The sequence below is a fragment of the Penicillium nucicola genome (assembly GCF_028828085.1).
Source record: "Penicillium nucicola strain IBT 29836 chromosome Unknown utg000002l, whole genome shotgun sequence".
Lineage (NCBI taxonomy): Eukaryota > Fungi > Ascomycota > Eurotiomycetes > Eurotiales > Aspergillaceae > Penicillium > Penicillium nucicola.
This window is the reverse complement of record NW_026643126.1, coordinates 148,775-176,269: the sequence shown is the minus strand read 5'-3', so window position 1 is coordinate 176,269 and position 27,495 is coordinate 148,775. Positions and strand designations below refer to the sequence as shown.

Genomic DNA, 27,495 nt, shown 5'->3' with positions numbered 1-27,495 from the left:
GGTTCTAAGAATATCCGTCTCGCCACCTGAGCTGGTATATGACCAATTGCCAGGGAGACCGAGTGTGAAGAAGCAAAGACAGATCGAGACAGACTCTCCGCACCGATTGCAAAGCCCCGAAACTGGGCTGCATCCTTTGATTGGCCCTGAGAGGGGCGAGGCCCAAGAGCAGGCACCAGAAATGGACCAGTCACAGTGCAAGCTGATGTTGTTTGCGGTGATCAATTGTATGCAGAGGCTCCAGGGGACCCTGTGCTTTCTCCACTGTAAATGCGGTGCTGTAGTGTAAATATTGTAGTGAGTCTTGACTCTGAAGACACTGTGTGAATAGTCCAATGGACTCCAGAGAAGCCATTGAGGAATACGATCGAATTCCATGCCTTTTCTTTCTTCTCTTTATGCTCCGACCAAGAGTTGAAAGGGAAAACCCCCCCTGAGCCAACACGTACGCACCCCTTTCCGCACTGGAGCCGCTACGCTCACTAGCGCTGGACTTTCCTCCTTTCGGTTTTACGATCGTCTCTCTCCTGGGGGGGTTCAACTCTGACTTCTATCTTGACTTCGGTGAAATGTCTGAGGTTTGAGATGGCGTCTATGATCTTGCCTAGCATCAAGTGTTCGGATTGCGGCTGCAATGTCGAGATCTCGGCCCTGGGGGATCATGTCTGCGTGCAGACGGGTTATCGTGAGTGTTCAGAGCCAATACATATCTTCTCCTGCATGCTAATGCTGCCAGTAGCCCCTGCGCTCCCATCACCTCCTCCCTCTGCTGGGCTAGAGTCACCCGGACTATCGAAACAGAGAGGGCCTCCTCCGCGGATTGATCCTTCGGTTGCCAGTAGGTCTCCAACCCCCCCAGGTGATACCTGTCAACTAACCCGCCCACTAGATCAAGCATTTCTGCAGCCGAATGTGCCTACGCCCGCCAGCATTGTCGGTCTATCGCCCATGTCAGTCAGCCCGGCACCGAAATCTCCAATGCCGCGCAGCCCGGCCGATAACAACGCCGTGATTGAGTTGGATTCAGTCTTCTCGTTTCCAATGCCGGGCAACAGGTCACCGACTCATGTGCGGACACCCAGTCCAATGACTGGAGGTGTGGCCAAATCACTCCCACTCATTCCGCTCACGACCTTCGGCCTGGGCATGGTGCCGGAGAACATCCAGCTGCCTCCCAGCCCACTTCCACCACAGTCACCAGCCTCGGAGCCAGCCCCAGAGCCAGCCCCAGAACCAAAGCATTCAAGGGGGGAGTCGGTGGCTAGCCGCAGCAGCTACGGATCGTCTTTTGCCAGCAGTCGCTATGGTGACTCGACTGCGCGATCATCTACAAATAGCTTTACTCGGGGCTTCAGAACTTTTATGGACGACACACCGCCAGTACCGCCAGCTCCTCTTCGCACTCCACACAAGAACTCTTTCTCGCGCGATTCAAACATGTCCGTTGTTTCATCCCGGGTTTCATCGCGAAGTGATCGAGAGGAGATCCACGGCGGGTTCGACTTTGGCATTCCGACAGATCAGACCTCGACACTACACGAACTACCGGAAGAGTCCCCCTCCGACGAACAAAAGGACCAACACGACTACGAATTCCAGTCCTCGACGCAGAACCATCTGCACCCGGCGGCAGCAGCCGAGCCGGGTAGTGATGCCCCTAGAAAAAACTCCGACGCAAGCACAGCCAGTGCGTTGTCCGTGACGAGCTTTGCTCGTGCTCTTGGTCTGGAGGACCAGATGAATCATGACGGCTCGACCTCGTCGGATTCCTCTCCGTCAGACGCCCGAAGTGGTAGTTCCATGTCCAGCCTTCCATCCGATGCCAGCTTGAACCGACACAAGCCAATTGATCCTCTCAACCTCGGACCATTGGTCGAGGAATTACCTGCACGAACCCGACAGACCATCTTGGAGATCCCTGGCCGTCAACGCAGTCCTATGGAGGATGTCCCTACCATTCCTGCCGCGTACTTCAGTCCAGATTCGCCTACCGATCCTGCCATCGGCCAAGGAGGTTTGTCCTTGATCGCATCCAAGGCAGAGGTGATCCCAACCCCAACTGGTCTAACACCGACAACCCAATCAAGAGAACCTTCTCCCATGCCACCACCTCAGCGATCTTTCACAGCCCCGATCCCCGGGCCACCGACTCGATCGCCGACAAGTCGATCAGCGGGTCGCTCAAAAGGAACCTGCAAGGGATGTAACGAGGTCATCACAGGAAAATCGATATCCTCTTCTGACGGTCGTTTAACTGGTCGCTACCATCGTGGTTGCTTCGTCTGCTTCGAGTGTCACTCACCTTTCCAGACTGCCGATTTCTACGTTCTCAACAACCGTCCGTTCTGCGCACAACACTACCACGAGCGCAACGGTTCACTTTGCGCCGGCTGTCATACCGGTATCGAGGGTCACTACCTAGAGACCGTCGAGCGGAACCCTGCACGACCAGATCGTCGTCGATTCCACACCGAGTGTCTGCAGTGTCGCACGTGTCACATCCTCCTCAAGGGCGACTATTTTGAGTGGAATGGCGAAGTCTACTGCGAACGCGACGCTCGTCGTGCCGCTGGCTACCATCAACCACATGGTCCCCCCGGCCCTCCTGGTCCTGGTGGACGTGCTGGCCGCTCTCGTCCTACTCTCGGATCATCTCCATTGTCTCAGTCTCGTGAATTCCCTCCGAGCGGATACCCTTCGCCCATGCCAGGACAGGGGCTGCGTCCCGGTGCGCGTCTCACCCCTGGCGGTGGAGGGCGTTTCCCCGAACGACGAACCACCCGGCTCATGATGATCTGAACAATGCTCTATTTCTTTTCTCCCAGGCAAGCCTTGGGTTACACATCCTTCGTTTCAGCACAGCGACAGACTCCTTGTCTTCTTTCATTCCCTTCTTAGACCGCGATATACCCTCTGTGCTATCTCTGACCCATTAGGCTTTTTCTGAAATCACGGCGTTGACCGTCTATTTTCATCCCATGTTTCATATTTTGTCCTGTTCATGGTCTTCCCTTCATCTATATCCAGTGGACCTTTGGTTAGCACATTTTTTTGTTCTCTGCTCTTTGGGTGTTATCATGCAGCCCGGTGTTCTTTTGATTTTGTTATGCCGACATGTTTCTAATGCATTTCTTCTCTATCGGCTTGGTATATGGTTGGCGGTTATCTACTTGATGTTTTTGCACAGGATCGACAGGCTTAATGGACATAATGTTTTGTTTCGTTGCAATAATAACCCGAAATTGTAGTCATGATCTCGTAACTCGTTTCGTCGCTATATACGGTGGAATAGTATGGGGGACTATTCCAACTTATTTTCTTCGAAATGCACCTGCTCAAGAGGAGGGAAGTACTTGCGTTTGACTAACCAGCCAAACACAACAACATAAACCGTCACGGCGTACATCTCCACCCGCTGTCTCAAGGTAATCCGATCCAGCTTGGGGTCTGGCAGACCAAGTCCGCCCGACTGTTCCTTCTCCCACTCGGCGCAGACTTGTCGGAATCGACCTGGTTCGTCGGATATTACACCGTCGATCTTATGTCGGATACACCAACGCATCAGGTTCGGGGCGTTGACCGTCCAGACATACACTCGGCGCCGAGCTGCTTGGGCTTCCTCTAGGAATCCTCGACCTAGCGGGCCCATCAAGGCCATCTGATTGATGTTGAAGGATAGCCGCGGGACTTGGAGGAATTGCCTGGCATAGCCCACATCGACACACACCAGTGAGACGGCATAGCGAGGCAGATATTTTGTTCGGGCGGGTAGGTAGCGTGATGACCAACAACCGAGGACGACTCGTCTGTGCCAGTCGGGGCCGATCCGAGGAATGGGTACTGTCTCGATCGTTTGGGCAATTCGTTGCATTATCTCGGCAGGTTCATTCGTGAGCTGAGAGTGGTTGTTTAGCTGCCATTTTAATAGGATTATGGGGATAATTCTCACTTTGATATCTAGCATGACCCAGATATGCTCACGGCCCGCCTGTCTCAGGTATTCCAACACATCGACTAGACGGGGCATGGGCTCATGGGGAGCCTGAACAGTACGTAGGGTGTTGAGATACTCCCAGTCACATTCAGCAACTTTCTTCTTCACTCCAAAGCAGCGCTTGAGGGAAGCATCCTTTGACGTGTAAGTATAGTACTGATTCAGAGAGCGTAGGGACTCACGTGCGACAGCACCACTTCTCCATCCCGGGAGATGTGAAGATCGAGCTCGAGAGCTTGTGTTCCAGCTTTAATGGCTTCATCGATTGCAAGAAGGGTGTTTTCGGGATATTGCCCTTTGAACCCTCGGTGGGAAATGGCATTAGGCAGGTGTGTGGACTCGCGGTCAACCGGTGAGTGGAGGAAATGCGCTTCAAGCGGTCAGTTATACGGTCAACCGTCGAGGAAGGGTCACCAACCTGGAATATCGTGGACAGGGCCTCCTTGGGCCATGGTGGAGGAGGAGCTAGACATGACTGTATATGTCAAAGTTGAGTTCTTGAGAAGAGTCGAACAAGCTGAAAGAACCGCCCTCGGAGTTTGGCGGAGATACTGACTCCCACCCCGGCCAGACAAATGCCACATCTCACATCCTGTCCCGTCCTGCATGCATGCACGAGGCCAAAACAGTCAACCGAGTGGCAACCAACGGCCGGACATCGAGTTGAGATCTCCACGTTCTGTGGAGGTTGGAGGAGAGAGAAAGAGAACTGCCGTCAACTGGAATCTATGATGTTCCCCCCCCCCATGATTACTCATCACCTCCATCACCTCCAACTCCAGCGGGGCTGTCTCCAACTATTTGAGACAGAGCTTCAGGTTTTGTTCTCATTTTGACCTGCCAATTGACCGATTTGACCGATTTGAAAATGGCCGTTCAACAATGGATCACGCCCTTAAAGGGCATCAGCAGTCTCACCCGCACCGAAGCTTCAATGCCTGTGGCAGGTAAAGGTGAAGTTCTGGTGGAGATCCGCGCTGTGTCCTTGAACTACCGCGACGTCGAAGGTCAATAATTTGTCCAGCTGAATACAAACAGACACATCCTAACTAATTGCTCTATAGTGACCAATGGCGAATACAAGCACCACAGGACTGCCGAACAAGATGCCACCATTGTGCCGTGCTCAGACATGTGCGGAGTAGTGACGCAGGTTGGCCCTGAGGTGACGAAGTGGACCATCGGTGACCGAGTCCTCTCGACCTTCCTGCCTACCCATCAAACTGGCCAAGTGACCGAGAAGATGCTTGCAGGAAGTGTCGGGCTCCCTAATGATGGAGTCCTGGCTACGCATCGCGTCTTTCCCGAGGATGGCCTGGTGGAAGCTCCGACGTTCATGTCCGATGTCGAGGCTGCTACACTTCCTATCGCTTCCGTCACCGCTTGGATGTCTATCAATGGAATGCGACCAATGTCACTCAATGGCGGCAGTGGTGGGAAGGACGAGTATGTTCTGCTTCAGGGAACTGGTGGCGTGGCGATTGCTGGACTACAGATTGCCAAAGCTGCTGGCGCCAAGGGTAAGTTACATCCAGTCATGTGCACTGTCTGTTTCTCATTATGATTTAGTGATTATCACCTCCTCGTCTGATGAGAAATTGGACCAGGCGAAGAAGCTTGGTGCCGATTTCACTATCAACTACCGCACTACCCCCAACTGGGAAGAAGAGGTCAACAAGTTCACTGAGGGCCGGGGCGTTGACATTATTCTAGAGGTTGGTGGTGCCAAAACTCTGCGAAAGAGCTTCGATTGCATCGCCTTTGGTGGACTGATTAACTGCATCGGCTACGTTTCGGGCAAGATGGATACGGACGAGGATCGTCTTAACATCAATCTCCTTACCCTCCGTCGTACAGTCACCCTCAAAGGTATCATCAACGGCCCCAAGGATCGCTTCGAGGAGATGATTCGTTTCTATCAGGCGCACCAGATCCACCCGGTCGTCAACCGGGTCTTTTCGTTTGAAGAGGCCAAGGAAGCTTTCAAATTCCTAGAGAGCAGCAACCACTTTGGTAAAGTGGTTATCAAGGTCCAATAAAGACGGCAGTATGAAAATGGAACTCCTATATTATAGGAGCTCATGGCTCTTTTCCTACTAGCAGTTGATATGTACAATATAGGTATTTCAAAAAGTATTTCAGCAGTTAAGCAAACCTCACCTACGTTGAAAGTACAATTCCTGCGGCTGGCCGTATCGGGGGTGCCAATAACCTAATGGGGGGTTTATTTAACACAAGCTAATAAAAATGTGTATCATAAATAACATGAGTTGGGATTGGACATCCAAAACGCAAGGTCCTAGACTAGCTATTTCCACTGGGAGGAATAATGCCGGCCGCAATGCCCAGTTCCTCGGCCATTTCCTTGCCGGCCACGGTCAATTTCTGGCAGTCCTGCAGCACGAAGAGCATGCGAGTCCACTCCGTTTCGCTGGGGTTTCGCCAGCCGTGCATCGTAGCCCGCTGCACTGCTACATCACCACGCTGCATAAGCGTCGGTTCGCCCTCTTCCAAGATCATTTCTACTTGGCCTTCGAGCACCACGCCATAGTCCAGACTCTGAGTCCTATGAACGACGGCTGAGTTATTGGGGGCGAAGTCGACAATGCGGCATACGGTGCCGCCGGGGTTGACTAGACCCATAGTCTTTGAGCGCGCCTCGTGTGCCTTGAGGTCCGCATCATTGTTGAGGTCCGCGGGGAATTGCGAGGTGGTGTACATAACGTTGAAGGCCATGGAGCTTTCTTCCAGCGATTCCCACTTCCCCGAGTCCGATGAGTGGAGCACTGCTTTGCCGTTGGCATTGTGGCCAGTAATGTGCCGAGTGATACCGCGAAGAGGCGAGATCTGACCAGGGTTGGATGCCATTTTGCAAAGACAACGGCAGAGAAAGGGATTGAGACAGAGACAGAGAGGTGGGGACGGAGGAAAGAGGAGAGAAGAGCAACTTTAAGACCGGTGGGAGACATCACCCACCACCCCTCGATTTTGTAGTTGACTGATCAACATGCCGGGCCCACCGGATATCAGCGGTGAGCCCAACTAAGGCGATTATGCATCGCCGTCTGCGTGTTCTTTGTTACTGTGGCCGTGTTCGCAAGCTGCATGTCAGAAGTCCGATTGACAGATTGGCGACTGGATTTCCCCCATTGGGGCATGGTGGGGGGACTTGCAAGTGGGTTTTGGAAGACAATCTGAAGATGGGCGAGTGAATTTACTCTGCAGAGAGAGAGAAAGAGAGAGAAAGAGAGAAAGGAACAGAGGAATGGTCAAGTGTGAAAGATGGAAAGAGAAAGGAAGAGATCACCTGCCCAGGGCAGACTTGGTCATCCCACCCTAACCCCAACTTCTGTCATTCCGCTGAAGATCGGAAGATCGATTACATCTAGTCGGAACACTCATTATTCATCGTTCCTCGTTCCTCAATGGATCAATTAATCAATTTACCCCAGACATCCCACGCTCGCTTGGACTTGCGGGGGAAACTGGGGGAAATGAGCGTGGGGGCAGAGAACCGGCAGTCGGCCAAGGACAGTATAGACAGATCTTCATTGGCTAACATCGCTAATGACAGCACGGAGGCTATATTTTTCTACAAAAACCAGCGGAATTCAGCGGACGAAGGTCCGTCTCTCAGTCGGTCAGTCGGGATATCCCGTGCTTGGATCGTCACTCCGTCTCGGCGATCACGTCGCTTGTTGTCCATCCACATGAAGAAGCCCAGGCAGGCCGCTAGACAGGCACCAGCAGCGCCGAAGGCAGCGACGCTGATCAACGCGGGCAGGTACTTGGGGGCATCTTGCTCGCGGAAGAGATTGCTGCTCACCAAACCCATCAGGTTGGCCAAGGGCACTCCGATACTGGTCAGTAGCACACGGCGGCCTTCGTGGGCGATGTTGTTGTTATACCAGGTGCTGAGTAGAACCGATGGGGCCGAGGTGCCCCAAGTCATCATGAAGGTGGCAAAGTAGGCCACTTGGAGATTATTCTGAACGTCGTCGATGGATGCATAGATCATGAATCCGGAGAATGTGAGGAGGAAACCCAACACGATAAACGGCGACCGCAGCTTGACCCAATCCGAGGTAAAGGCCAGAACTAGCAGCATCACTGCTCCACTGACATTCGGGGCCACGGTGTATAGGTTCGTCTTGACAGTGGAATAGCCCAATCCTCCAACAATCTGAGGCATGAACAATGCGACACCCTGCAAGGGTACACCGAGGCAGATTTCAATGCACAAGAAGACATAGGTGGTGGGTTGTTTGAAGATCCCAAGGGCTTCCCGAATGCTGAACTCTTCGTTGACCACCGCACTGGAGTCGACTTGGATCCGGTGGAAAGCCAAAGCCTTCTCCTCCTCGGACAGAAACTTGGCCTCGGCTGCACTGCGTGGTAGATAGAAGAATGCAAAGGTCGCAAAGAGCACCGTCACTCCCCCTCAATGATAAACAGGTATCGCCAATTGGGCAGGCTCGAGCCTTTGATTTGGAACACACCAAACGCAATCAGTCCGGAGAAAGCATTGGCGATGTTCGAGGCGGCGTAGAACACCGCTAGACGACGAGCCAGCTCGCCCCGACGGTAAAAGGTAGTCAGATAGTAAATCACCAATGGGAAAAAGGCCGCCTCGGACATGCCCAGGAACCAGCGCAGCGCAAACATGCCGCCGAAGTTGTGGGCAGCCGAGGACAGCATGGTGAATGAACCAAAGGAGAACATCAGAATTGGTAGCACCCGGGCTGGACTGAACTTCTTTCCAAGCATGGAGAATGGTGGTGCGAATATCACAAAGGGCACAAAGAAGATTGATAGCAGGAGATTGTATTCATTGGGCTTGAAGTTGAGGTCTGTAGGGCATGGGTTAGGAAACAGAACTCCCCCGGTGCAGCATGCGTTAGATATCACCTACCATCGGTCATTCCATCCGTCTTTGCATTTCCCAGGTTACCCTTGTCCAGGGCATTGAACAGGTCTATTCCGTCAGCGATCGTTCCGATCCCAGGGTCGAGCGAGCTTACACATGATGGCCAGTATCGGTAGAAGGCGATAGTCAAACTTCCGACAGAGACGGCGCTCAGCTTTGTGATCCACCACTCGAGTGACTTCGTCCATGACTCCTGGCGCGGAGGCATAGCCTTGGAGCTTATTGGGCTCGTCCAGCGTGCCCATGGTATCGGTTTTGGTCATGCCCTCTGGTTTGAGACTGGAGGCCATATTGAAGGAAGAATGCGAAATCAGTTCTGAACAAGTCCAAAGTGAAACTGCCAGTGCCAGACGGCGCAGAGCGTCTTATCAAGGTCGCATCCCCCTTGATGTATTAGATAAGACGTTGCATGGAGATGTCACCCCCACGCTTTTCTCCGCATCGCAAGAGTTAGGGCTGGAAGGGAAAAGATCGCCCAGTTCAGTTGAGTTGCATCCGACCCTTTTGATATCGGCCTGAGCCCTGATATCCTGATTCCCTATCACTTGGCTCGGGTTTCTGCAGAGTGCGAGATAAGCCTTCTCTGTCCCCTGTCTCCGTGCCTCTCCTCCCCCTTTCCCGGTTCATCGTTCTCCCTTGATTATCCCCTGCTGATCCTGGGTTGTGTGTCCTTTCCATTCCTTCTAGACTTGCCGTGTGGCCTATAGGCCGTGGGGAAAGCTTGTTCCGTGAGGTTGCATTGCATGACCTCACCACCCAACGCCGGATTGAGGGGAAACCAGCCGTTGCCCGGACAGGAACAACCCTAAGAGACCTCTAACAACTCGGATAACTAATAATGACCAACATCTCGTGTTTCCCCGGGAATCCATTATTTGCTTGCTTTGATTGGGTCGAGCGGTGTCACACCGTGGACACGAGATGATACTAGGATGTGCCTGGTTATAGGCAATCTAGGCTTAATTCTCAGTAGAAATGTAAATCTCCTATCAATAAATCAAGCTCTGCGAGCCTTTGCATCGGCCTGGATCGCATGGTCGGCACGGTCTTTCCAGCTCTCCGCCCAGCGAGACAACGCAGGTCGCTCTTCGTAAACATCAGCACTTCCCCATTTCATCCGAGCTTGATCCAACGCCCGGTCAGTCTCTCCATCTGGGCATACAATGTAGAAGGACCCCTTTTCCAGGCCCGTATACATCTCCTCGGCTACTTGGCTTGGATACCAGGCTCCGGCGGGCTTCTTCAGGTCAGACTCGGCGGTTGGGCCCACATTGCCCATCATACCGGTCCATGTCCAGCCGGGAATGAGCAGGTGGGCGGTAATATGTGCGGTGTTTGGGTCGGAGCGGAGGTCGTGCGCCAGATGCTCTGTCAGGCTCTTGATCGCGGCTTTGGAGGCATTGTAAGCGGGATTGGTCCCGGGGGGATTGGTGATGCCTTGTTTGGAGCCCGTCACCACAATCGACTTGGCTGATCGAGAGGTTGAGGAGAGCAGCAATGGCAGAATAGCATTCAGTCCATTCAATGGACCAAATACGTTCGTATCAAACGTCTACTGGCGTGAGCCCTTGCTTTCGTACGCGGAACCCGAGCCTCTCACCTTGGTCCAATATTCCTGATCTAACCACGCGTTCATGCGACCTTGATCTGTTGTTTGCGGCTTATACCCTTTGCCGGCGTTCAACACGACCAGATCAATATTCGCAAATGTTGCCGCAATTTGCCCCGCGATCTGTTTCCAGGCGACGCGATCAGCGACATCTAACACAAAGGCTTCAGTTTGAAGACTGGGATCTATCTCGGCCAGAACGTCTTTTGTTTTCATCAGATTATCTTGATCGATGTCGAGGAGAGCCAAGTGCATCCCTTTGCTCCGGCAGAGCTTAGCAATAGCATAACCAACGCCAGACGCAGCGCCCGTGATCAGGGCCGTCTTTTGGGATTGAATGATATGACTCATGATGAGGAGGATTGATCGAACTTGGCAACGACCGAGAAGGAAGCGGATGAAGAGAATCCAAAAGGATCAAGAGGAGACCTGGAGATATTTACCTCAAGGTACAGCAAGTGCTTAATAATTGGGATGTCATCGCGGGGCTATCGGAGTTAACTTCGCAATTGAGACGCGACAATCCCTTCACGTTGTCAGTGACACCAGTGAAGATGGAATATAGCCGTCAGCCATATTCACACCGGCAAAGGAGTATTCGTATACCCCTGCTAGCCCTGCTAGCCCTGTTAGTCCCGTCGACTCAACCACCTGCTCCCCCGCAAGTTTAACCGGTGAGCAGGGGATACGCGGGGTACAGGAAGGATAATAGTGATGAATATCCATCTTACCCGGACATGTTGGTCATTCCAGGGGAGATCTTCTTATAAAGCAGAGGGTGATTCTCTGGGGAGACATGAAGGTTAGGTAAGGGCTTGAATTTGGCCTATCTTGACCATGAATCAACTCTTCAGGGCTACTTCTTTAGTACTTGTCTTGCTGGCTCAATTGGTGCTTGCTGTGCCGATATCCCCTCAACATGGCCTTGGGAACGATGATAAAGATTCGCATTGGGTGAACATATGGACGACCATGCCCCAACTAGTCGAACCAGCCAATCTTCCTCCTACTCCCTTTGTGTGTCCTATATGTGATCTCCTAGATCGTCATGTCTCGAGACTGATCGTGAATATAGAATGGATCCATATCCGTCTTCCCCAATACCACCATTCGCCAGACAATTCAGGTTTCAGCAGGAGCCCAAGAGTTTCGTCTTCGTCTATCTAATGCCTTTGGTGTCAATCAACTCAATATCACGAATGTGACTGTCGCATTACCAGCAACACAGCAGGCAGGCACTAGTGCGGTGCAGATCAAGTCCCTGAAAGCTGTTCAATTTGATGGAAGTCCTAGTGTTCAGATTGCCAATGGGGGCCTGGCAGTGTCTGACCCAATCCAACTGCCCGTCAAGGCCCAGTCCATTCTCACGATCAGTATCTATCTGGAGAACGGACAGGGAGGCTTTGCTATCACCGGGCATCCGGGAAGTAGAACTTCCTCATATCTCGCCTTTGGGGATTGGACTGGTGCACAGAATATCACGGACTCCTCCGTTCAAATCACAGATCATTGGTGAGGAATCAACTCTCCAACCGAATTCAAGACCTCACATATTTCAGGTACCTTATCAGTGGGGTCGAGGCTTGGTTGCCTGCTTCATCCAGTGGCTTCGTGATCATCGGAGACAGTATCACCGATGGCCGGGGAAGCACAACCAATGCAAATAACCGGTATGAATCTTCCTAAGCCTGCATCCATTTCCAAATTGACCGAGAAAAAACAGTTGGCCGGACCTGCTTTTGAAGAAAATGCAAAACCATGCCTCTACATCGAATATTGCAACTCTCAACCAAGCAGCCGGAGGAAACCGCATTCTTCAAGACGGCCTCGGTCCCAGTGTACTCAGTCGCATTGACCGAGATGTGCTAGCACAGTCGGGCGTACGGTACGCCATGATTTTCGAAGGCGTCAACGACATTGGTGTCGCGCAGAACGATACTGTCACCCAGGCCGAGATAGAGACACAGCTCTTGGCGGCATATAAACAAATCGCGAAACGAATCCATGCCCAAGGTATCCCTGTATTCGGTGCTACCATTACGCCGTTCGGCTCGCCCTCTTCCTCTGATTATGTACAGCCCTATTCCGATCCGGTACGTGAGCAGACTCGTCAACGAATCAACACCTTTATCCGGGAAAGTGGTGTATTCGATGCCGTGGTTGATTTCGATCAAGTCTTGAGAGATCCACAGGCTACATCTCAGCTGCTCGCAAAGTATGACTCGGGTGATCATCTGCATCCCAATGTTGCTGGGTATCAAGCATTGGCGGATTTCTTCCCTTTGGATATCTTCACGGAATCAGATTGATGCCAGAACGGTAGATCTGTGGTCTATGCACAGTTTACTCCGATCATGGTTATATGCACAATGCGCGACGGAATATATACTTGTTGAGATAGCCCATAAGCTGAATAATATTGTTCATTTTGTACAGATATAGAACTATCACGACATAAATCATGAAATTCGATATCAAGTCAAATCATAAGTACATAATGGTTTACAGTGAACACAATGAATGGATGATCACTCCGAGAACAGCGACGATACCTTAACCGCGGCGTGCGAGACGCTGGCGTTTCGAGAGGCTGCGCTTCTTGAATGCACCGCTGTTCACGAGAGCCTCCTGGCGTCCGGGGCCAAAGTCGGGAGTACCACCAAGAGTGCCAAAGATATCTCCAATGTAGTTGGTAGGCTCGACTCCGGCGGCAAAGGTAGTGTTCCAGCCATCGAGGATACCCTCAACGACCTTGATACCAGCCACGTAGAGGTTCTCGATAGCGGGGGTAAAGCCACCCTGATCGGCATAGAGTAGGTTGTAAACCGCCGACGAGCCGGGGTAGGGGCGGTCAAAGTCAGACGCGGTGCGCATCACGATGATACGGGAGAAGTCAGTGAGTTTGCGGGCCGAGGAGCGGAGCAGAACTTCAAGAGTTGCGTTGTCCTCCTGGGCACTAGCACAATAGTCTCCAGTGCCGTTGGTCCAACTCTTGGTGGTGTTTTCGAAAGTCGAGCCAAGGATGTTTCCGCTGTAGTAAACATCCGAGGTAGCGACATCGCACTCAAGAACACTCGGGGGCAAGGTAGCAGCCTTGAATTTTCCGCTGGGGGTGGCAAAGTGCTTGCGGTAAGCCTGAGCGGTGGCCGAGTCGGAAAGATTGGCCTTGCGCGCAAATTCAACCGCCATGGTACGCAGATCAGCGTTGACCTCGAACACCTCCGTTCCATAGATGCTGGTGGGGTACTGGTCCGGGTAGTATGCGCCCTGGGGAATATATCCGGTGGTATAGTTGCTGCCGAGCTCACGGATATCAATCTCATACTGCAATGCCACCTGCACTGCGTACCGCGCAAAGGTCACTGATCCAGTGGTAGTCTTCTTGGGGTTCACACCAGCGATACCAGCAATGAAGAAGTATGTCTGAGTGAGGTCGAAGACGGGAGAAAAGGCAACGGCGGTGACGGTGGTGGCAGCATTGATTTCCGACTCGCCGGTGATCAATTGGCAGATCTCGTAGTCCTCGGTACAGTGGACGTCGGGGTACACGGGCGACAGACCAGGGAGAGTGATGTTGTGAGCCAATAGGTCGAATTCGGGGATGTTCCACCAGGCTTCAGCCTCGGGTTCGAACTATAACACGTTAATCCTGCGACATGAAGCTCGAGTGAAGGCGCATACCATGGACACGATGAAGACCTTGGGCGCAATGGGCTTCGCGGCCTGGTGTGTGCCGGTCGCTCCGACCAGGGAGCTACCCAGCAGGACCGAGGCTGCCACAGTCTGGAGGAGATGCATGGTGAATTGGTAGTAAAGCTTAATGCCTAGCTTTCCGGGGGGGGAATTGCGCCTTTTGTATCAACAAATTGTGAAGAATCTGTAATGCGCCTTTCGCGCTAGTGAGACACCATTTGGTTGCGAGTGGGCATTTCTGGACCAAAGATAGTTATGATCTGCGCCAGACCGTGAGCCGCGATGAGAGCACAAGCTGGCCGAATCTCTGATTGGCGTTTTTTCCAGCGGGGACTCCATTGCTTAGCTTAAGATCCAGTGACCGATATAATATAGAGTGGCCAATGGAGAGGGCATATCCTTATCACGATATCAGAGGTGACGAATTCAAGTCGGAGGTTGCCGAGGATACTGTAGTGTAAGACATATTCGAGAATGTCTGAGAATAAGCATGCCGATATGCCGATATGCCAATATTACACAATGTAGATATTGCAGATACTGCAGCAGATTGCAGAAGATTGTCGATATCAGAGGGTGGGTTAGTTCCAGGGTTCCGACCGCATCATCTTATGACATTGAAGTTGATCTGGATTTGGCTTTAGTCTTGGCTTCTCCCTCTGTCCTCGTCTTTTCTCTCTTTGGTCTTGAGTGCGAGTCATTCGAATAAAGGGTAAGTTGCCCAACACAGATGGGACACGAGATCTATGGGATGACCATTGGTAGGAGTGGTCCAGGCACCGACATCCAGATAGAAACCACGCGGATGCGTACCGGTGGATGCGTACCGATGGATGCTGGATGCTGGGTGCTGAATGATGGATGATGGATGATGGATGCTGATGCCCTCCAGGGCTGTGAGGCACGGTCATGTGACACCAGTGATGTCGGGGGCTTCAAGCCACCAAATGACGGGGGGACCGTTGAACGTGGGGCATGACGCATGTCAAGTGCGCGAGTTGACCAGAATAGACTGACAAACGTGCGATGCCCATGGAAAAAGTGCTGATCTTCGGAGATTAACTCCAACGTCATCTGACGTCATGTGCATCTATATAAAATCAGGGCCTTTCCTGTTGGCCTCTCTTGTCTTTGTTTCCCTGGCGATCCTCTACACTCTACTCCTCTACACACCTATACACCTCTATACTCCTATACTCCTATCCTCCTATACTCTCATACTTCTCCATCATGCCACCGATCCACGAACGCATTCGCGAAGAACTTCTCCACAAGGAGCGCGCCCTCTGGACGGCCCTCACATCTGCCGATCCACCACCGGCCGTCTTCAAACTCAGCAACCCAGAAGCCAATTTTATGTTTCCCAAAATGGAAATCCTCACACTGCAAGACGAGGAAACCTTTAAGAAAGCCCTGCGCCCGCCCTTCCACCGGTTCGACGGATACCAGTTTGAAGAAGTACGAACCATCATTGTGGATTTGATGGCCGGCGTCGTGACATACAAGATTCGGGCTGTCCGAGGGAAGAGAGAATACACCGCGACGGGATCAACAACTTGGAGTCAAGGTTCTGATGGCGAGTGGACGATTGCTTGCCACAGTGAAACTTTGCTGTAATGGGGGTTTGTTTTCTATTTGGGTTCTGAATTTTGGACTGGGGATCTAGGCGATGGGTGAACGTGTATTTAAGTGATATATTGCTATGCATCACGAGTCAACGACCTTTAATGTCAATGTCAGGTGAATTAAATCATGTTGACAGTATCAAGAGCGGGACCATCTGTAAATGTTGTCGATCAACCGCTTTTATATATCTGGTCGATCAAGATATCGTTAGTGATCTACAAGTACATAACGCCTTGCCATTTTTATCTAATTGGGGGATTTTAACGCTCAGTCAACGCTAAATATACGGAGTACATGTACAAACGGTACTGACTAACATGGCATAACCCCCAATGACAGGTTCATCACTTTTTCGAGTGGGTCAAGTTATCATTGGATTATTGAGTGACCAGTATGCGGGATTTCAATAGCGCAATGCAAGGGTTTCCTGGTAGACAAACTGTGCTCTACTGTATAACACAGTCCAGGGCAACTCGACCGACTGTATGTCAGAGAGCAGAGGAATAACAGCAATTCCAGTAAACTAAAGAGGGGGGGGGGGGCATAATATGCTTCTCCCCGTCTTGGTCCATGTTCCGGATAGCGATAATCATAGGTACTGACATGGACTCCCTTTGAATGCTTTGAACCAGAGCACGAAAGCTGCTGCATAAAAATCTGCATCAGGAGATCCATCGAATAATTTGAATTGATCCCTGAGTCAGCCCCAAAAGAGTGCAGGTTGTCCCAAGGGTGAGTGAAGGAACTGTCTTTCATGCACTTGAACATAGTTTGTCTGGTGCCAAAACCCATCGTGCTCTCAATCCAGGACTACTCAGAGACAGGCAGGTATGGCCCTAGATCATGACGAGCCATGGGGCCTGCGGTGGCGATCATCTCCATACTTCATTGTCACAGCCCTCGCGGTGGCCTTGCTCACAGGTAAGTTTAGCAATGGAACACGACTGACCGGCAAACTTGACTGAATATGTAGATGAATATCTATATGGATTCCTCGTTCCCATCCTCCCTTTTATCGTGGAGACTCGTTTGGGCATTGACGCGTCGCTCACCCAGCGGATTAGCCTGGCGTTGCTGTCCGAGAGTGCGCTTGTCAGTGTGATCGCAAGTCCAATCATTGGACACTATGCCGATCGCTCGCCTGCAAAACGGGCTTGGCTCTTGTCTGGACTGGTGATTGCCTTATTGGGCTCGTTGATTCTTGCCTTGGCCAATTCATGTAGGGGACCTGTATTCTCTTCCACGGTGGCATTCTCCTGGATGTGCTAATGCGACATATAGTAATTATTCTCTTCGCCGGGCGTTTGATGCAAGCCCTTGGGAGCGCCTGTGTTTGGGTGATCGGGTTCGCAACTATTGCCGATCAGGTGCCCGCAGAAGACCTGGGTAAAGTCTATGGCTTCGTGGCGATTGCAATTTCCGCTGGCACGTCCGGGGGTCCGCTTGTCGCGGGTATCCTGTTTGACATGGGAGGCTATTGGATTGCCTGGTCTAGTGTCCTCGTGGTTATTGTGTTTGATATTGTTCTCCGGGGGTTGATGCTAGAGAATACGCAGCCTGGCCCAGCTCCATCCAAGGTCGCCAACGATACCGAGAGAGATGCTCTCATTCCTCCACCGACAAGCTTGGAGAATCAGCAAGATGGACATCCGGACGAGATGACCGGAATCGCAATGTATCTCTCTTTGTTTCGCAACGGTCGCTTCCTCGGGGGAGTGGTCAGCTATTTCTGCTTCGCGGTTCTCACTGCCAGTTTTGATACGACTCTCCCACTTCATGTGCGTGACACGTTTCACTGGAACAGCCTCCCCGCAGGTCTATTGTTTGCCGCTTTTCAAGGTCCTGCCATCTTCCTTGCGGTTCCTGTCGGCTGGCTGAAAGATCAGGTGGGCACGCGACACCCAACCACCAATGGGTTTCTTCTTCTTGCTCCTCTCTTGTGGGTGATTGGCATCCCTGGCGATGCACGATTCCCATGGGCCACGCACGGCGACCTTGGCCAGATCATATACAGCGTTGCGGTCACCTGTACCGGGGTTGTCATCTGTCTGTTGAACGGGGTCGGGATGATTGAAGCCACTCGTCAGTGTTGCCCCGCTGCAACTCTATCTTGGTACTAATGCACTGCAGAGGCGGTTGATGAGATGCAAGACGCGAATCCGGGGATTTTCGGGCGCCATGGAGGATATTCCCGAGCGATCTCGGTGGTCAGCGTGAGCTGGACTCTGGGGATGTTCTTCGGTCCCATTCTGTCGGGGTATGCCACGGAGCAAATCGGATACTATGCAATGAACTGTTGGTTAGGTTAGTCGCCCCCTGTCCGAATTCTTCAGCCTACGCTAATTACGCATCACCCATAGCGGGGATGTGTGCTTTCTGCTCTGGCGTGGCCTTCTGGAACTTGAAGTCTGTGCCTCAACGGTCGAGTCTGTGAGTGGCGGGTTCACGTCCTGAATCAGGCGATATGGGCCCTCCGGTGTTTGGACTTTTAGCTCGAGTCTCGAACACGACCCACCGTGGGTTTCTTTGCTTTTCCTTTTCTCCATTTCCTCTTAGCGTGAAGAGAATCCAGAGTGCCGAGAAAAGGGGGTACAGAAGGAACCTAGGTAGCGGCTGCAGCGCTCAGGGCTTCGGGAATCCTCAGTCCAGAGCTGTCATATTTCGCCGTTGACATCTTCAACAGACGACCCCACTATGAACTGGGGCGAATAGGAAGCATGGCAGAGATGAAGTGCAGTAGTGCCGCAGTGCTGCAGTGCTGAAGAGCAAAAGTCCCCCGTTCTTTTCCCCGAGTCTCGAAATCCCGACTCTTGCCTGATCCGGTCTCAGCTTTCTTTGTTGGTAAGCGCTCTCTCTCCAGACTGGACGCCTCAACGCCTCGGCTGGCCATTGACCACTCATCACTCACCACTCACCACTGATCACTCATCATTGAAACCACATCCATCGGTTAAAGTTTGGATACATCGGCTTTGGGATCAACTCCACAATCGGATCAACTCGTGAAATGCCGAACCATCGCCTGTCCCGGCCGAACCCAGGAAACTTGTGTTTTTCTTCTTCCCCTTTCGCAAGGAGATCTTATAACAGGAGCGTAGGGGTGATTCAGCCTCAAGCCAGTCACTGTCCATATCCCTCCAGCTCTGGAGCGTCTGTCAAGTACACGTGAGAGAACGGCGAACTTGGCCGATCATTCACTCCCTTCCAATGGAGCCCATTCAACCGCCACGTCAGATTCTCATCGCTGGGGCTGGGATTGCTGGGATTGCCTGTGCACTCGCATTGTCACGAGAGTTGTCCCCGTTTGTGCCCGAGTTGAAGATCACAATCTATGAGCGACACGATGTATTATCCACATCGGGCGGTGCCATCAATCTCACCCCCGTGGCGCAGCGCCATCTGGCTCAGCTGGGGGTCCTAGAGGAGTTGGATCGCATGGGAGCCGAAGGAGGTGCGGACGTGGATGCCATTGAGCTATTTGCTATGCGGTCCGGTCGATCGATCGGCTCGATCGACTTTACGGATCACAACGGTAAGGGATTCGGGGGATACAAGGGCCGACGAGTGATGCGCATCATTCTTTCGATTGCCTTGTTGTCGGTCGTGGAGCGAACGCCCAATGTGGAAATGGTCTTTGGCAAGCGAATCGTGGGTGCCGAGGAAGACGAGAACACAGCCACCTTGCAGTTCCAAGATGGAACAACCGCCGTGGGGGATCTGATCATTGGCTGCGATGGGGTGCACTCGGCAGTTCGTACAAAGTTCGTCGATCGGGAGCGACAGTCGGAATATACAGGGATCTCATTCCTACAAGCCACGATTCGGACCGATACGATTGCCTCGCGCATCCATTTCCAATCTTCCGCCTTGAATATTTCCCGACATGGCTCCATGCTGACCAGCTATTGCGACCGTGATCATGATCAGATATTTGCCGCCGCTATCGTCCAGTTCGACCAAGAAGATCTGAGCCGGTATCGACTAGAACCGGGCCAAGATTGGGCGACACAGGACAGAATTCGCTGTGCCCTGCGGGCGGAGATGAGAGATCGCTTCGGCAAATCGGCCATCTCATGCGTCCGAGAAATGATCGATAGCAAGGCCGACTGGATGCTCTATCCCGTTTTCCAAGTTCGCCCAGGAGGGCCCTGGTGCACGGAGAGATCAATTCTGCTGGGTGACGCAGCGCATGCAGTAGGTGTCCGCAACACGATGGACTGGAAATATGCTAACCGCAATAGATGCCTCCACGGGATGAATCCGCGGCATATGCCCTGGACGACGCCATTCTATTTGCTCGAATCCTGGTCCGCTATCGCTCCGAACCGCTGTCGGAGGTTTTTGATGCATATGAAACTCTTCGCCGCGACACAATCAATCGCGCATTCAAGGAATCCCACCGCATGTGGGAACGGAATCGAGACATGGGACTGTTAGAAGGACGACTGAAGGAATGGATGATGCCGTTCATCCTCCGCAACAATCGTGACCAACGAGAAGCAGCGTGGCAATTTGACGCAGCTAAAATTGCACTTCCCACGCCAGCTCCCAGTGAAGATTTAGTGTCGCTCAACTCATTCTTGAAAGATCGCTCGGTATGAAGGGAAAGAAATCGCATTAGAAAGGGACATGGGGGTTTAGGCTGTTTGCATGAGCCGGGGCGTTTGAATTTTTGAATCAATGGATACCCGTGAAGTAATTACATCTATAGCCAGATATTGACATTTGCTACTGGGACAAGGCTCGAAGGATCAATCCAATTGATAGATAGAGTAAAACACAGCAACTAACTCACAAAGAAGTAAAGCAAGTAAACGAGTGTGATTCGGTCCAAAGAAAGTACAGTCACTTGGGTCCAGAAACCAGCAACCCGAGGGATAACTCCAACGAGTTGGCGCACTTAGAAGGTCAGGGTTTGACCAGCAGTGCCAACAACACCGGCCTGCACTTTGCCAGAGCCAAGAAGGGTGTAGCTATAGGGCACTGAGGTCAGAGAGCCAGCCAGAGCAGCGTTTGAGCCACTGCCAAAGTCGTTGTCCTTGGCCACGGCATAGCCTTCATCAGTGGAGTAGAGTGGCTTCTTGCTGCCGCTGAAGACATTGGACTCAACAAGGATCTGAGCACCGTCCCGAGTGTTGATGCCATCGCTCACATCCAGGAAGTAGCTGTTGTAGACGTGACCTGTGCCGAAGCGGAAAGAAGGAGCGCGAGAGTTGATATTGTACCAGTAGTTGTTGTTCTGGGTGACGTGAAGATAGCCAGTATCCTCGTCGCCGTTGCTGTCCGAATGTCCGATGAGGGACGCTTTGTAGTGGTCGTGAAGGAAAGTGTTGGAGACTGTGACATAGTCGGCGGCGTGGGTGATCTATCACAATTTAGTATATGGTCTGCTGTTTATAGCCAAGGGTCGTACTCACATCAATCAGGCCATCATAATAGTCCTTGCCATTGTTCTGGTCCGAAGAGACATCACAGTGGTCGACCCAGACATTAGTGGATTTTTCTGGAGCAGGTCAGTATATCCAACATCCGACAAAGAACCATGTTTGCACTTACGAATGCCAATGGCATCACCGTTGGCGGCAAGAACTTTCTTAACACCCAAGTTACGAATGATGACGTTGGATTCCTCCTTGACCAAGCTAAATAGGGTCAGTATTGCTGCTGCAGACAGGCCTGTTCAACATACATTCCAAAGCCAGTCAGTATGGCAGTATAGTCCTTGCCAATGATGCTCGTGTTGCTTCCAACGCGAACCTGATCGGCTGTCTTGGTGATAGGCCCGCTAACGTAGACAACCTTGCTGGAATCGCCGGAGACTGCTGCAGTAAAGGCAGCGTAGGAGGAGACGGTGGTAGTAGTACCGCCAGCACCACCTGTGGTGCCTCCATTTTGGCTAGCATAGCCAGTGGCAGCCTAGAAGATTGTCGTGAGTTAGTATTTCTATATCACAAAGCCAGCTATCCAGCGGACAGAACCAAGAATATGATACTCACATCATTGGCGCTGGCACGCTTGTTCAAGTTTGGGTTGGTAGAGGTAGGAACTCCAACTGCCAGAGTGGAGAGACCAGCCAGCACAGCTGTGATTAGTTTAAAAGAAGCCATGGTCAGAGAGAGGATAAAGATTGTAAGGTTCCGGAGGATTGAGAGAGAGAGTGTGTGTGTGATTCTGAGGATGATAACTTGAAAGAAGCGGTCTTTGAATGCCTTTATATACCACCGAAGAATGCCTGCACAAGTTGAGCTTGCTGCACAGCCCCCGAATATTATCGTTGATATAGAATATTTCCTTGCTGGATCATCTAGTGCAGTCCATTCCACGCGATATTCCACCAACGTGGACAAACGGGTGTTAATTCTCCGACAGCCCAAGTCTCAACCTGATACTTCAGGGGTGGTTAGAGTGAGCCGGACTGCACTTAGTCTGGGTTTTCTTCGAGTATCAGACTTGGCACTGCCGAACAAGCCATGTTCCGCCACGGAGTCAAGAGTTGCCGAGACATAGAGTGCATTGGCATTGGATCCTCTCCCCCACCTGAACAAGACGCCTTTGAACAGGAAGAATATTTCAGGAACTCAGCATCCCCAAATTTCCACAAACCAAGTGAAACATGTGGCGATGGAGAGGTGACGACGATTGCCAAGATTGCCGTGGTTTCAGCGCCGCGCTTCGATCTTGGCAACCAGGACGATTCAGGACGGAGATGAAGTGGAACGACGAAATTCCCTCCATTGGGATTTTTTTCCACTGATAGAGACATGGCCGTGGATGGTCCCGCTGGCTGTTTGAAGCAGTCTATAGACGCTGTGTGTAGATAGTACTAACCACACTCTTGCCTTTAATGTTCCCAGGTGATATGTCGAAAAGCGAGAGTCAATAGAAGTCATGTGTAAGCTTTTCCTCGACGCGATCTGGGAGTAATTTGATGTGATGGTGCGGTTCTGACAAGCCCAACTACTCACGTCTGCTTGCTTTGCCCATTCGTTGGCGGAGTCTCTCCCGTATGCAAGTGAGCAAACTTCATCCGCACGAGCTGGGAGCAATCCCTGCCATTTGCGGGGAAATTGGGAGCATCAGATCATTTGCATCAGCTCTCCTCGTGTCAAGCAGAATATCATAGGAGGAATAGCAGAGATCCTTTCCTCCGTGCCGGGAGTTCATTTTACCTGGACCCTGTGACGAAATATGAGGAACTTGGGCAGCTTCGTGATGCTACATTCATCATTGAGCTTCTCTGAGTGACAAAGATTGGGACGGAGATCGGGGAAGTCTTTCGTTTGATGGAGAAATTTACTCCCTCAGCAGGGCGGAGTCTGCAGCGCTGTTCACATTCGTATCCCACAGAAATCAAGGAAACGTCGGCTGATCTGAAGAAATGGCCTCGAGGTGAATGTGTGATTCCTCGAGGGCAGTCTAGTAGTCAATGGCCAGCTGGGATTCGAAGCAATGATTGTATCTGGATGGCCACCCTGGGACCCGTCATGTATATGTCGGCCATGGTGATATGAAGGAGATGCCCCCAAAACACGAGCAATAGTGCGCCAGGCCCGAGTATGAATCAGCTTACAGTCGATGGCCAAGTGGAGAGATCTCCCATGCGCGGGGTTTTCTCTTCCACATCCATTTCCATTCGCATCCAGTCGCATCCGTGGTCGAAATGTTCGCAGCTATCCAAGATCTCCAGAGTCGCTTAACATCTTCTAGCGTATATACGCCGGATTCCGAAAAGTATCAGGAGAGTCTTGTCCGCTGGTCGGACACGGGAATCAAAGCTGCGGTAGGAGAGACGATCTTCGGGTCAGATGCCAGACTGATCGACTGACACACGATACAGGGGGTGGTAGTGCAACCAACCGAGGCAACAGATATCTCCATCGCCCTTTTGTGGGCTCAGGAAAACAATGTTGATCTCGCGGTCAAGGGCGGCGGCCATTCCACTGCCGGCACCAGCTCAAGTGACGGTGGCTTGGTCATTGACCTGTCGCGCATGAAACAAGTCACGGTGGACACCACACTAAAGACTATCACGGTCCAAGGTGGCGCGACCTGGAAAGAGGTTGATGAGGCCGGGGCAGCTCATGGATTGGCCGCTGTCGGGGGAACAGTGAATCACACAGGCGTCGGGGGACTCACATTGGGAGGAGGTTACGGATGGTTGAGTGGCCAATATGGTCTCACCATTGACAATCTGCTATCGGCGACCGTAGTCTTAGCCGATGGCAGTATTAAGAGAGCCTCGACGAGTGAAAATCCCGACTTATTCTGGGGGTTACGAGGTGCGGGCTACAATTTTGGGGTTGTGGTGGACTTCACCTACCAGGCCTATGATCAGAGCGCGCCCGTGTTCTCGGGCGTCTTAGGATTCTCCCCTGAAAAGCTGGAGAGAATCATTGAGCAGCTGAATCTCTCTCTGGCGCAACCGGACGCGCGCTCCGGAGCCATGTGCTTCTTTGCGCTGTCGCCCGATGGCGCGCCAATGATTATTGTCATTTGCTTCTTTAACGGCACTCGCGAAGAAGGCCAGACACGATTTGCTGGATTAACCGTCCTCGAGCCACTGCTGAACACGCTTGAAATGACCCCGTACGCGGTGGTCAACACCCTGCAAAATCCTCAGGCAACGTACGGCGATCGGAAATCCTTCAAGGGAGTGTTCTTTGAGCCTCCATTAGATCCCCAATTCGCCCGGGTTGTTTTCGAGGATTTTATGGTCAAAATTCAATCCGATGCGGATCTGAAGAGTTCTGCGATCATTCTGGAGTTCACTGATATGCGCAAGATTTGCGAAGTGCCCCTGGACGCAACAGCGCTGGCCAGTCGCAGTTCAACTCAGAATGGTATTGTTTGTCTGAGATGGACAGACGCCGCCAAGGACTTGGAGCACCGAACTTGGGCTCGCCAAGTGCAATCCAAGTGGAAATCCGAGTTGGATGCCAGGGCCGGCCCAAGTGCACGATCGAGTGTGCCTCAATACATCAACTACGCGGAGCGTGAGTACCGTTGCCTCACTGACACATGATGTTTGCTAATTTTCTACGCAGCTGGTGATGCTGCGGTGGCGAACATTTACGGCGAGAATCTTGGCCGATTACAACAAGTCAAGGCCAAGTATGATCCCAAAAATGTTTTCCACAAGATGCAACCCATTCCGAGTCCCTAGAGGTGTGCATGTTGTGCATATATAGCAGGTTAAGATGGAGAGCAGATACACTCAATGAAATTCGTTATACGATTCACGTCCATGGCTCAAAGCTTTGGAAGAATGTGGTACTTGATAGCCTTTACTGCAGTCCAACTTTCCAAGGCTTCCTCGCCCATATCTCGACCAAATCCGCTTTCTTTGACTCCGCCAAATGGTACATTGGGACTCAGCATTGCCCAAGCGTTAACAGTAACCTGACCTGACTCGATTGCCCTTGTGACGCGATGCGCACGACTGATATCATTGGTAAAGATGGCAGCACTGAGTCCGTGGTGGGAGTCATTGGCCTTGTAGATAACTTCATCTTCGGTGTCGAATTTGGCGATGCTCTGTGGTTTCATCTAGCATTAGGATTCAAATCAAACCAAAAAACGAATATGGTATGAGTAACTTACCGCGACAGGTCCGAAGATCTCTTCCCGCATGATTGTAGCATTGTCGCCAACGTCCGCAAATGCAGTGTTCTCTACGAAATATCCCTTGTCGCCAATTCGACCACCACCAAATAGAAGCTTAGCTCCTGACTCGTTGCCTTGACGGATGAAGTCAAGAATCTTTTGATGCTGGGTGTTGCTGACCACAGGGCCCTTGGTAGTTGAAGAATCCAAGGGATTGCCAGCAACGACCGGGGCATTGGCGGCGGCTTGCCTGTAGGCCTCGATGAACCGGTCATAAATTGAAGCCTGCACGTAGATGCGTGAACCGGCGGCACAGATCTGTCCGTTGTTCGCTGTGATTCCAATTCGAGTCCAAAGCAATGCATTCTCTAGATCACAGTCATCAAAGACAATTGATGGACCCTTGCCACCGAGTTCCAGACTAACTTTCTTCAGGTTGGTTCGGGATGCCGTTTGCATAATTTTACGTCCTGCGAGAGTACTACCGGTAAAGGCGATTTTGCGTACCTCCATATGCTCCGAAAGTGCCTGGCCAGCAATGGCGCCTTCGCCAGTGACAACGTTGACAACACCGGGAGGGATACCGGCTTCCTTCACCAGTTCTGCAAGCTTCAAGGCATAGAGCGGAGACAGCTCGGATGACTTGATGATTAAAACATTACCAGTCACCAAGGCAGGAGCCAGTTTCCAGATAGTAATCATCCTGTTCACAATTAGCTCTTGCTGTTGATATTGGGCTTCAGGCATAGAGGCTTACAGCGGAGCATTCCACGGCACAATGGCGCCACACACACCCAAAGGCTCACGGTACGTGTAAGCAATTCCGCCGTCTAGTTCGAGTGTTTTTCCATCAATCTTGTCTGCCCAACCCGCGTAGTATCGGAGGCAGCCGATCGCCTGAGGAATGTTCATCCCGATCGAATCAGTATATAGAATACCTGCATCGACCGCCTCCAGAGATGCAAGATCCTGGGCATCACGTTCGATCAAGTCTGCCAGTTTAAGAAGACACTGGGCCTTGACATGACCAGGAACTGCCCTCCACGCGCTGAAACTGGCCTTGGCACATGCAACTGCGATGTCGATATCCTGAGGACTTGCAGCAGAGATTGTTCCAAGTTTATCCCCCGTTGATGGGTTCTCTACTACAAGTATTTGGCCTGTGGATGAAGGTACAAATTCATTGTTGATGAACAGTCCAGTCGGAACTGATAGGTGAGCTGGGAACAACGAAATGAGCCACACAGAGCCTACCTGTAATTTGTCGGCCTTCAAAGCCAGCAATTTTCAATGTTGCCAATGTTGCCATGATCAAGGATGGTCAGTATAGGGAGTTGAGGGAGGAATGAAGCATCTTTAGTATGTGGAAGCTCGGAAATCATTCCGGTCGTGCGGAACTGGGGTCAGAAACCCCGCGATTCCCGAGGTCTAAAATATTGGGGAGAGAGAGAGAGAGAGAGAGAGAGAGAAACAGAGAGACGGAACAGATCAAGTGATATGAGGTCCATAGTGATGGCAAGGGAAAAGAAAGTGCAGTCAATGGCCTCGACCTCGACATGATTATGTCATCTCGTTCTTTCCCCGTCACCAGTTGACCTCCAGGACACTTTCGTTTTCGATGTTCCCACCTCACTTGCCTTCAAACCCTGGAACATAACCAGAAGACACACCTGTTGCTATTCTGATCTAAATATCTTCTGCCAAAAATGCCTTCTACTGATGCCCTTCGTAGGAGTTCCCCTGGTATTCATCACCTGGGAACATACTGACTTGGACAGAACCACCTCTCCCTCCTGCGGAGCGCGCCATTGTCAAAAGTTATGGCGGGTGGACACAGTTCCTGCTTTCTTTTGGTCTCAAGCCTTGGGACGACGAAGATGCAGAGGAGGGAAAGAGAATTCTAGAGGCATTTGCCGCCGATTCTGCGGAAGAGGACTCGAACTAGTGTTGCTGTGAGCCACAAGGGGGATGAGATATGCTTCTATGCCAGCGACTAAACACTATATTCTGTTATGAAATTGCTTCAATCATAAATGGACTTAA

The 27,495-nt window shown here is 51.7% G+C and overlaps 15 protein-coding genes across 15 annotated transcripts; 8 read left to right on the top strand and 7 right to left on the bottom strand.

Annotated features, from left to right (window-relative positions):
• Positions 1-585: 585 nt before the first annotated feature.
• On the top strand, positions 586-2,799 carry N7511_001813 (LIM domain-containing protein; the record flags this gene model as incomplete). Its single annotated transcript, XM_057124238.1, has 3 exons — positions 586-685; positions 740-838; positions 890-2,799. The coding sequence occupies 3 exons, from the start codon at positions 586-588 to the stop codon at positions 2,797-2,799; spliced, it is 2,109 nt and encodes a 702-aa protein (XP_056986397.1).
• Positions 2,800-3,301: 502 nt separating this feature from the next.
• Positions 3,302-4,467, bottom strand: N7511_001812 (glycerophosphodiester phosphodiesterase; the record flags this gene model as incomplete). Its single annotated transcript, XM_057124237.1, has 4 exons — positions 3,302-3,895; positions 3,950-4,129; positions 4,177-4,364; positions 4,413-4,467. The coding sequence occupies 4 exons, from the start codon at positions 4,465-4,467 to the stop codon at positions 3,302-3,304; spliced, it is 1,017 nt and encodes a 338-aa protein (XP_056986396.1).
• A 395-nt stretch (positions 4,468-4,862) lies between these two features.
• On the top strand, positions 4,863-6,033 carry N7511_001811 (zinc-dependent alcohol dehydrogenase family protein; the record flags this gene model as incomplete). The annotated part of the gene is made up of 3 exons (XM_057124236.1): positions 4,863-5,001; positions 5,059-5,514; positions 5,564-6,033. The coding sequence occupies 3 exons, from the start codon at positions 4,863-4,865 to the stop codon at positions 6,031-6,033; spliced, it is 1,065 nt and encodes a 354-aa protein (XP_056986395.1).
• Positions 6,034-6,298: 265 nt separating this feature from the next.
• On the bottom strand, positions 6,299-6,862 carry N7511_001810 (cupin domain-containing protein; the record flags this gene model as incomplete). Its single annotated transcript, XM_057124235.1, has 1 exon — positions 6,299-6,862. One exon carries the CDS (start codon positions 6,860-6,862, stop codon positions 6,299-6,301), a length of 564 nt encoding a protein of 187 aa, XP_056986394.1.
• Positions 6,863-7,586: 724 nt separating this feature from the next.
• Positions 7,587-9,211, bottom strand: N7511_001809 (putative MFS transporter; the record flags this gene model as incomplete). The annotated part of the gene is made up of 4 exons (XM_057124234.1): positions 7,587-8,382; positions 8,430-8,844; positions 8,907-8,969; positions 9,016-9,211. The coding sequence occupies 4 exons, from the start codon at positions 9,209-9,211 to the stop codon at positions 7,587-7,589; spliced, it is 1,470 nt and encodes a 489-aa protein (XP_056986393.1).
• A 707-nt stretch (positions 9,212-9,918) lies between these two features.
• N7511_001808 (SDR family NAD(P)-dependent oxidoreductase) lies at positions 9,919-10,881 on the bottom strand (the record flags this gene model as incomplete). Its single annotated transcript, XM_057124233.1, has 2 exons — positions 9,919-10,473; positions 10,522-10,881. The coding sequence occupies 2 exons, from the start codon at positions 10,879-10,881 to the stop codon at positions 9,919-9,921; spliced, it is 915 nt and encodes a 304-aa protein (XP_056986392.1).
• A 486-nt stretch (positions 10,882-11,367) lies between these two features.
• On the top strand, positions 11,368-12,839 carry N7511_001807 (SGNH/GDSL hydrolase family protein; the record flags this gene model as incomplete). Its single annotated transcript, XM_057124232.1, has 4 exons — positions 11,368-11,547; positions 11,606-12,042; positions 12,090-12,200; positions 12,254-12,839. The coding sequence occupies 4 exons, from the start codon at positions 11,368-11,370 to the stop codon at positions 12,837-12,839; spliced, it is 1,314 nt and encodes a 437-aa protein (XP_056986391.1).
• A 244-nt stretch (positions 12,840-13,083) lies between these two features.
• On the bottom strand, positions 13,084-14,328 carry N7511_001806 (purine-nucleoside phosphorylase; the record flags this gene model as incomplete). The annotated part of the gene is made up of 2 exons (XM_057124231.1): positions 13,084-14,163; positions 14,212-14,328. The coding sequence occupies 2 exons, from the start codon at positions 14,326-14,328 to the stop codon at positions 13,084-13,086; spliced, it is 1,197 nt and encodes a 398-aa protein (XP_056986390.1).
• Positions 14,329-15,453: 1,125 nt separating this feature from the next.
• N7511_001805 (nuclear transport factor 2 family protein) lies at positions 15,454-15,840 on the top strand (the record flags this gene model as incomplete). Its single annotated transcript, XM_057124230.1, has 1 exon — positions 15,454-15,840. One exon carries the CDS (start codon positions 15,454-15,456, stop codon positions 15,838-15,840), a length of 387 nt encoding a protein of 128 aa, XP_056986389.1.
• An 839-nt stretch (positions 15,841-16,679) lies between these two features.
• N7511_001804 (uncharacterized protein) lies at positions 16,680-18,158 on the top strand (the record flags this gene model as incomplete). The annotated part of the gene is made up of 4 exons (XM_057124229.1): positions 16,680-16,770; positions 16,823-17,068; positions 17,131-17,931; positions 17,980-18,158. 4 exons carry the CDS (start codon positions 16,680-16,682, stop codon positions 18,156-18,158), a joined length of 1,317 nt encoding a protein of 438 aa, XP_056986388.1.
• Positions 18,159-19,056: 898 nt separating this feature from the next.
• N7511_001803 (FAD-dependent oxidoreductase) lies at positions 19,057-20,450 on the top strand (the record flags this gene model as incomplete). Its single annotated transcript, XM_057124228.1, has 2 exons — positions 19,057-20,043; positions 20,091-20,450. 2 exons carry the CDS (start codon positions 19,057-19,059, stop codon positions 20,448-20,450), a joined length of 1,347 nt encoding a protein of 448 aa, XP_056986387.1.
• A 299-nt stretch (positions 20,451-20,749) lies between these two features.
• On the bottom strand, positions 20,750-21,956 carry N7511_001802 (pectate lyase family protein; the record flags this gene model as incomplete). The annotated part of the gene is made up of 5 exons (XM_057124227.1): positions 20,750-21,214; positions 21,267-21,352; positions 21,406-21,491; positions 21,539-21,765; positions 21,846-21,956. 5 exons carry the CDS (start codon positions 21,954-21,956, stop codon positions 20,750-20,752), a joined length of 975 nt encoding a protein of 324 aa, XP_056986386.1.
• A 1,553-nt stretch (positions 21,957-23,509) lies between these two features.
• N7511_001801 (FAD-binding oxidoreductase) lies at positions 23,510-25,012 on the top strand (the record flags this gene model as incomplete). The annotated part of the gene is made up of 3 exons (XM_057124226.1): positions 23,510-23,629; positions 23,687-24,842; positions 24,894-25,012. 3 exons carry the CDS (start codon positions 23,510-23,512, stop codon positions 25,010-25,012), a joined length of 1,395 nt encoding a protein of 464 aa, XP_056986385.1.
• Positions 25,013-25,098: 86 nt separating this feature from the next.
• On the bottom strand, positions 25,099-26,761 carry N7511_001800 (putative aldehyde dehydrogenase; the record flags this gene model as incomplete). Its single annotated transcript, XM_057124225.1, has 4 exons — positions 25,099-25,383; positions 25,450-26,155; positions 26,210-26,660; positions 26,707-26,761. 4 exons carry the CDS (start codon positions 26,759-26,761, stop codon positions 25,099-25,101), a joined length of 1,497 nt encoding a protein of 498 aa, XP_056986384.1.
• Positions 26,762-27,158: 397 nt separating this feature from the next.
• On the top strand, positions 27,159-27,397 carry N7511_001799 (uncharacterized protein; the record flags this gene model as incomplete). The annotated part of the gene is made up of 2 exons (XM_057124224.1): positions 27,159-27,180; positions 27,231-27,397. The coding sequence occupies 2 exons, from the start codon at positions 27,159-27,161 to the stop codon at positions 27,395-27,397; spliced, it is 189 nt and encodes a 62-aa protein (XP_056986383.1).
• Between the last annotated feature and the right edge of the window lie 98 nt (positions 27,398-27,495).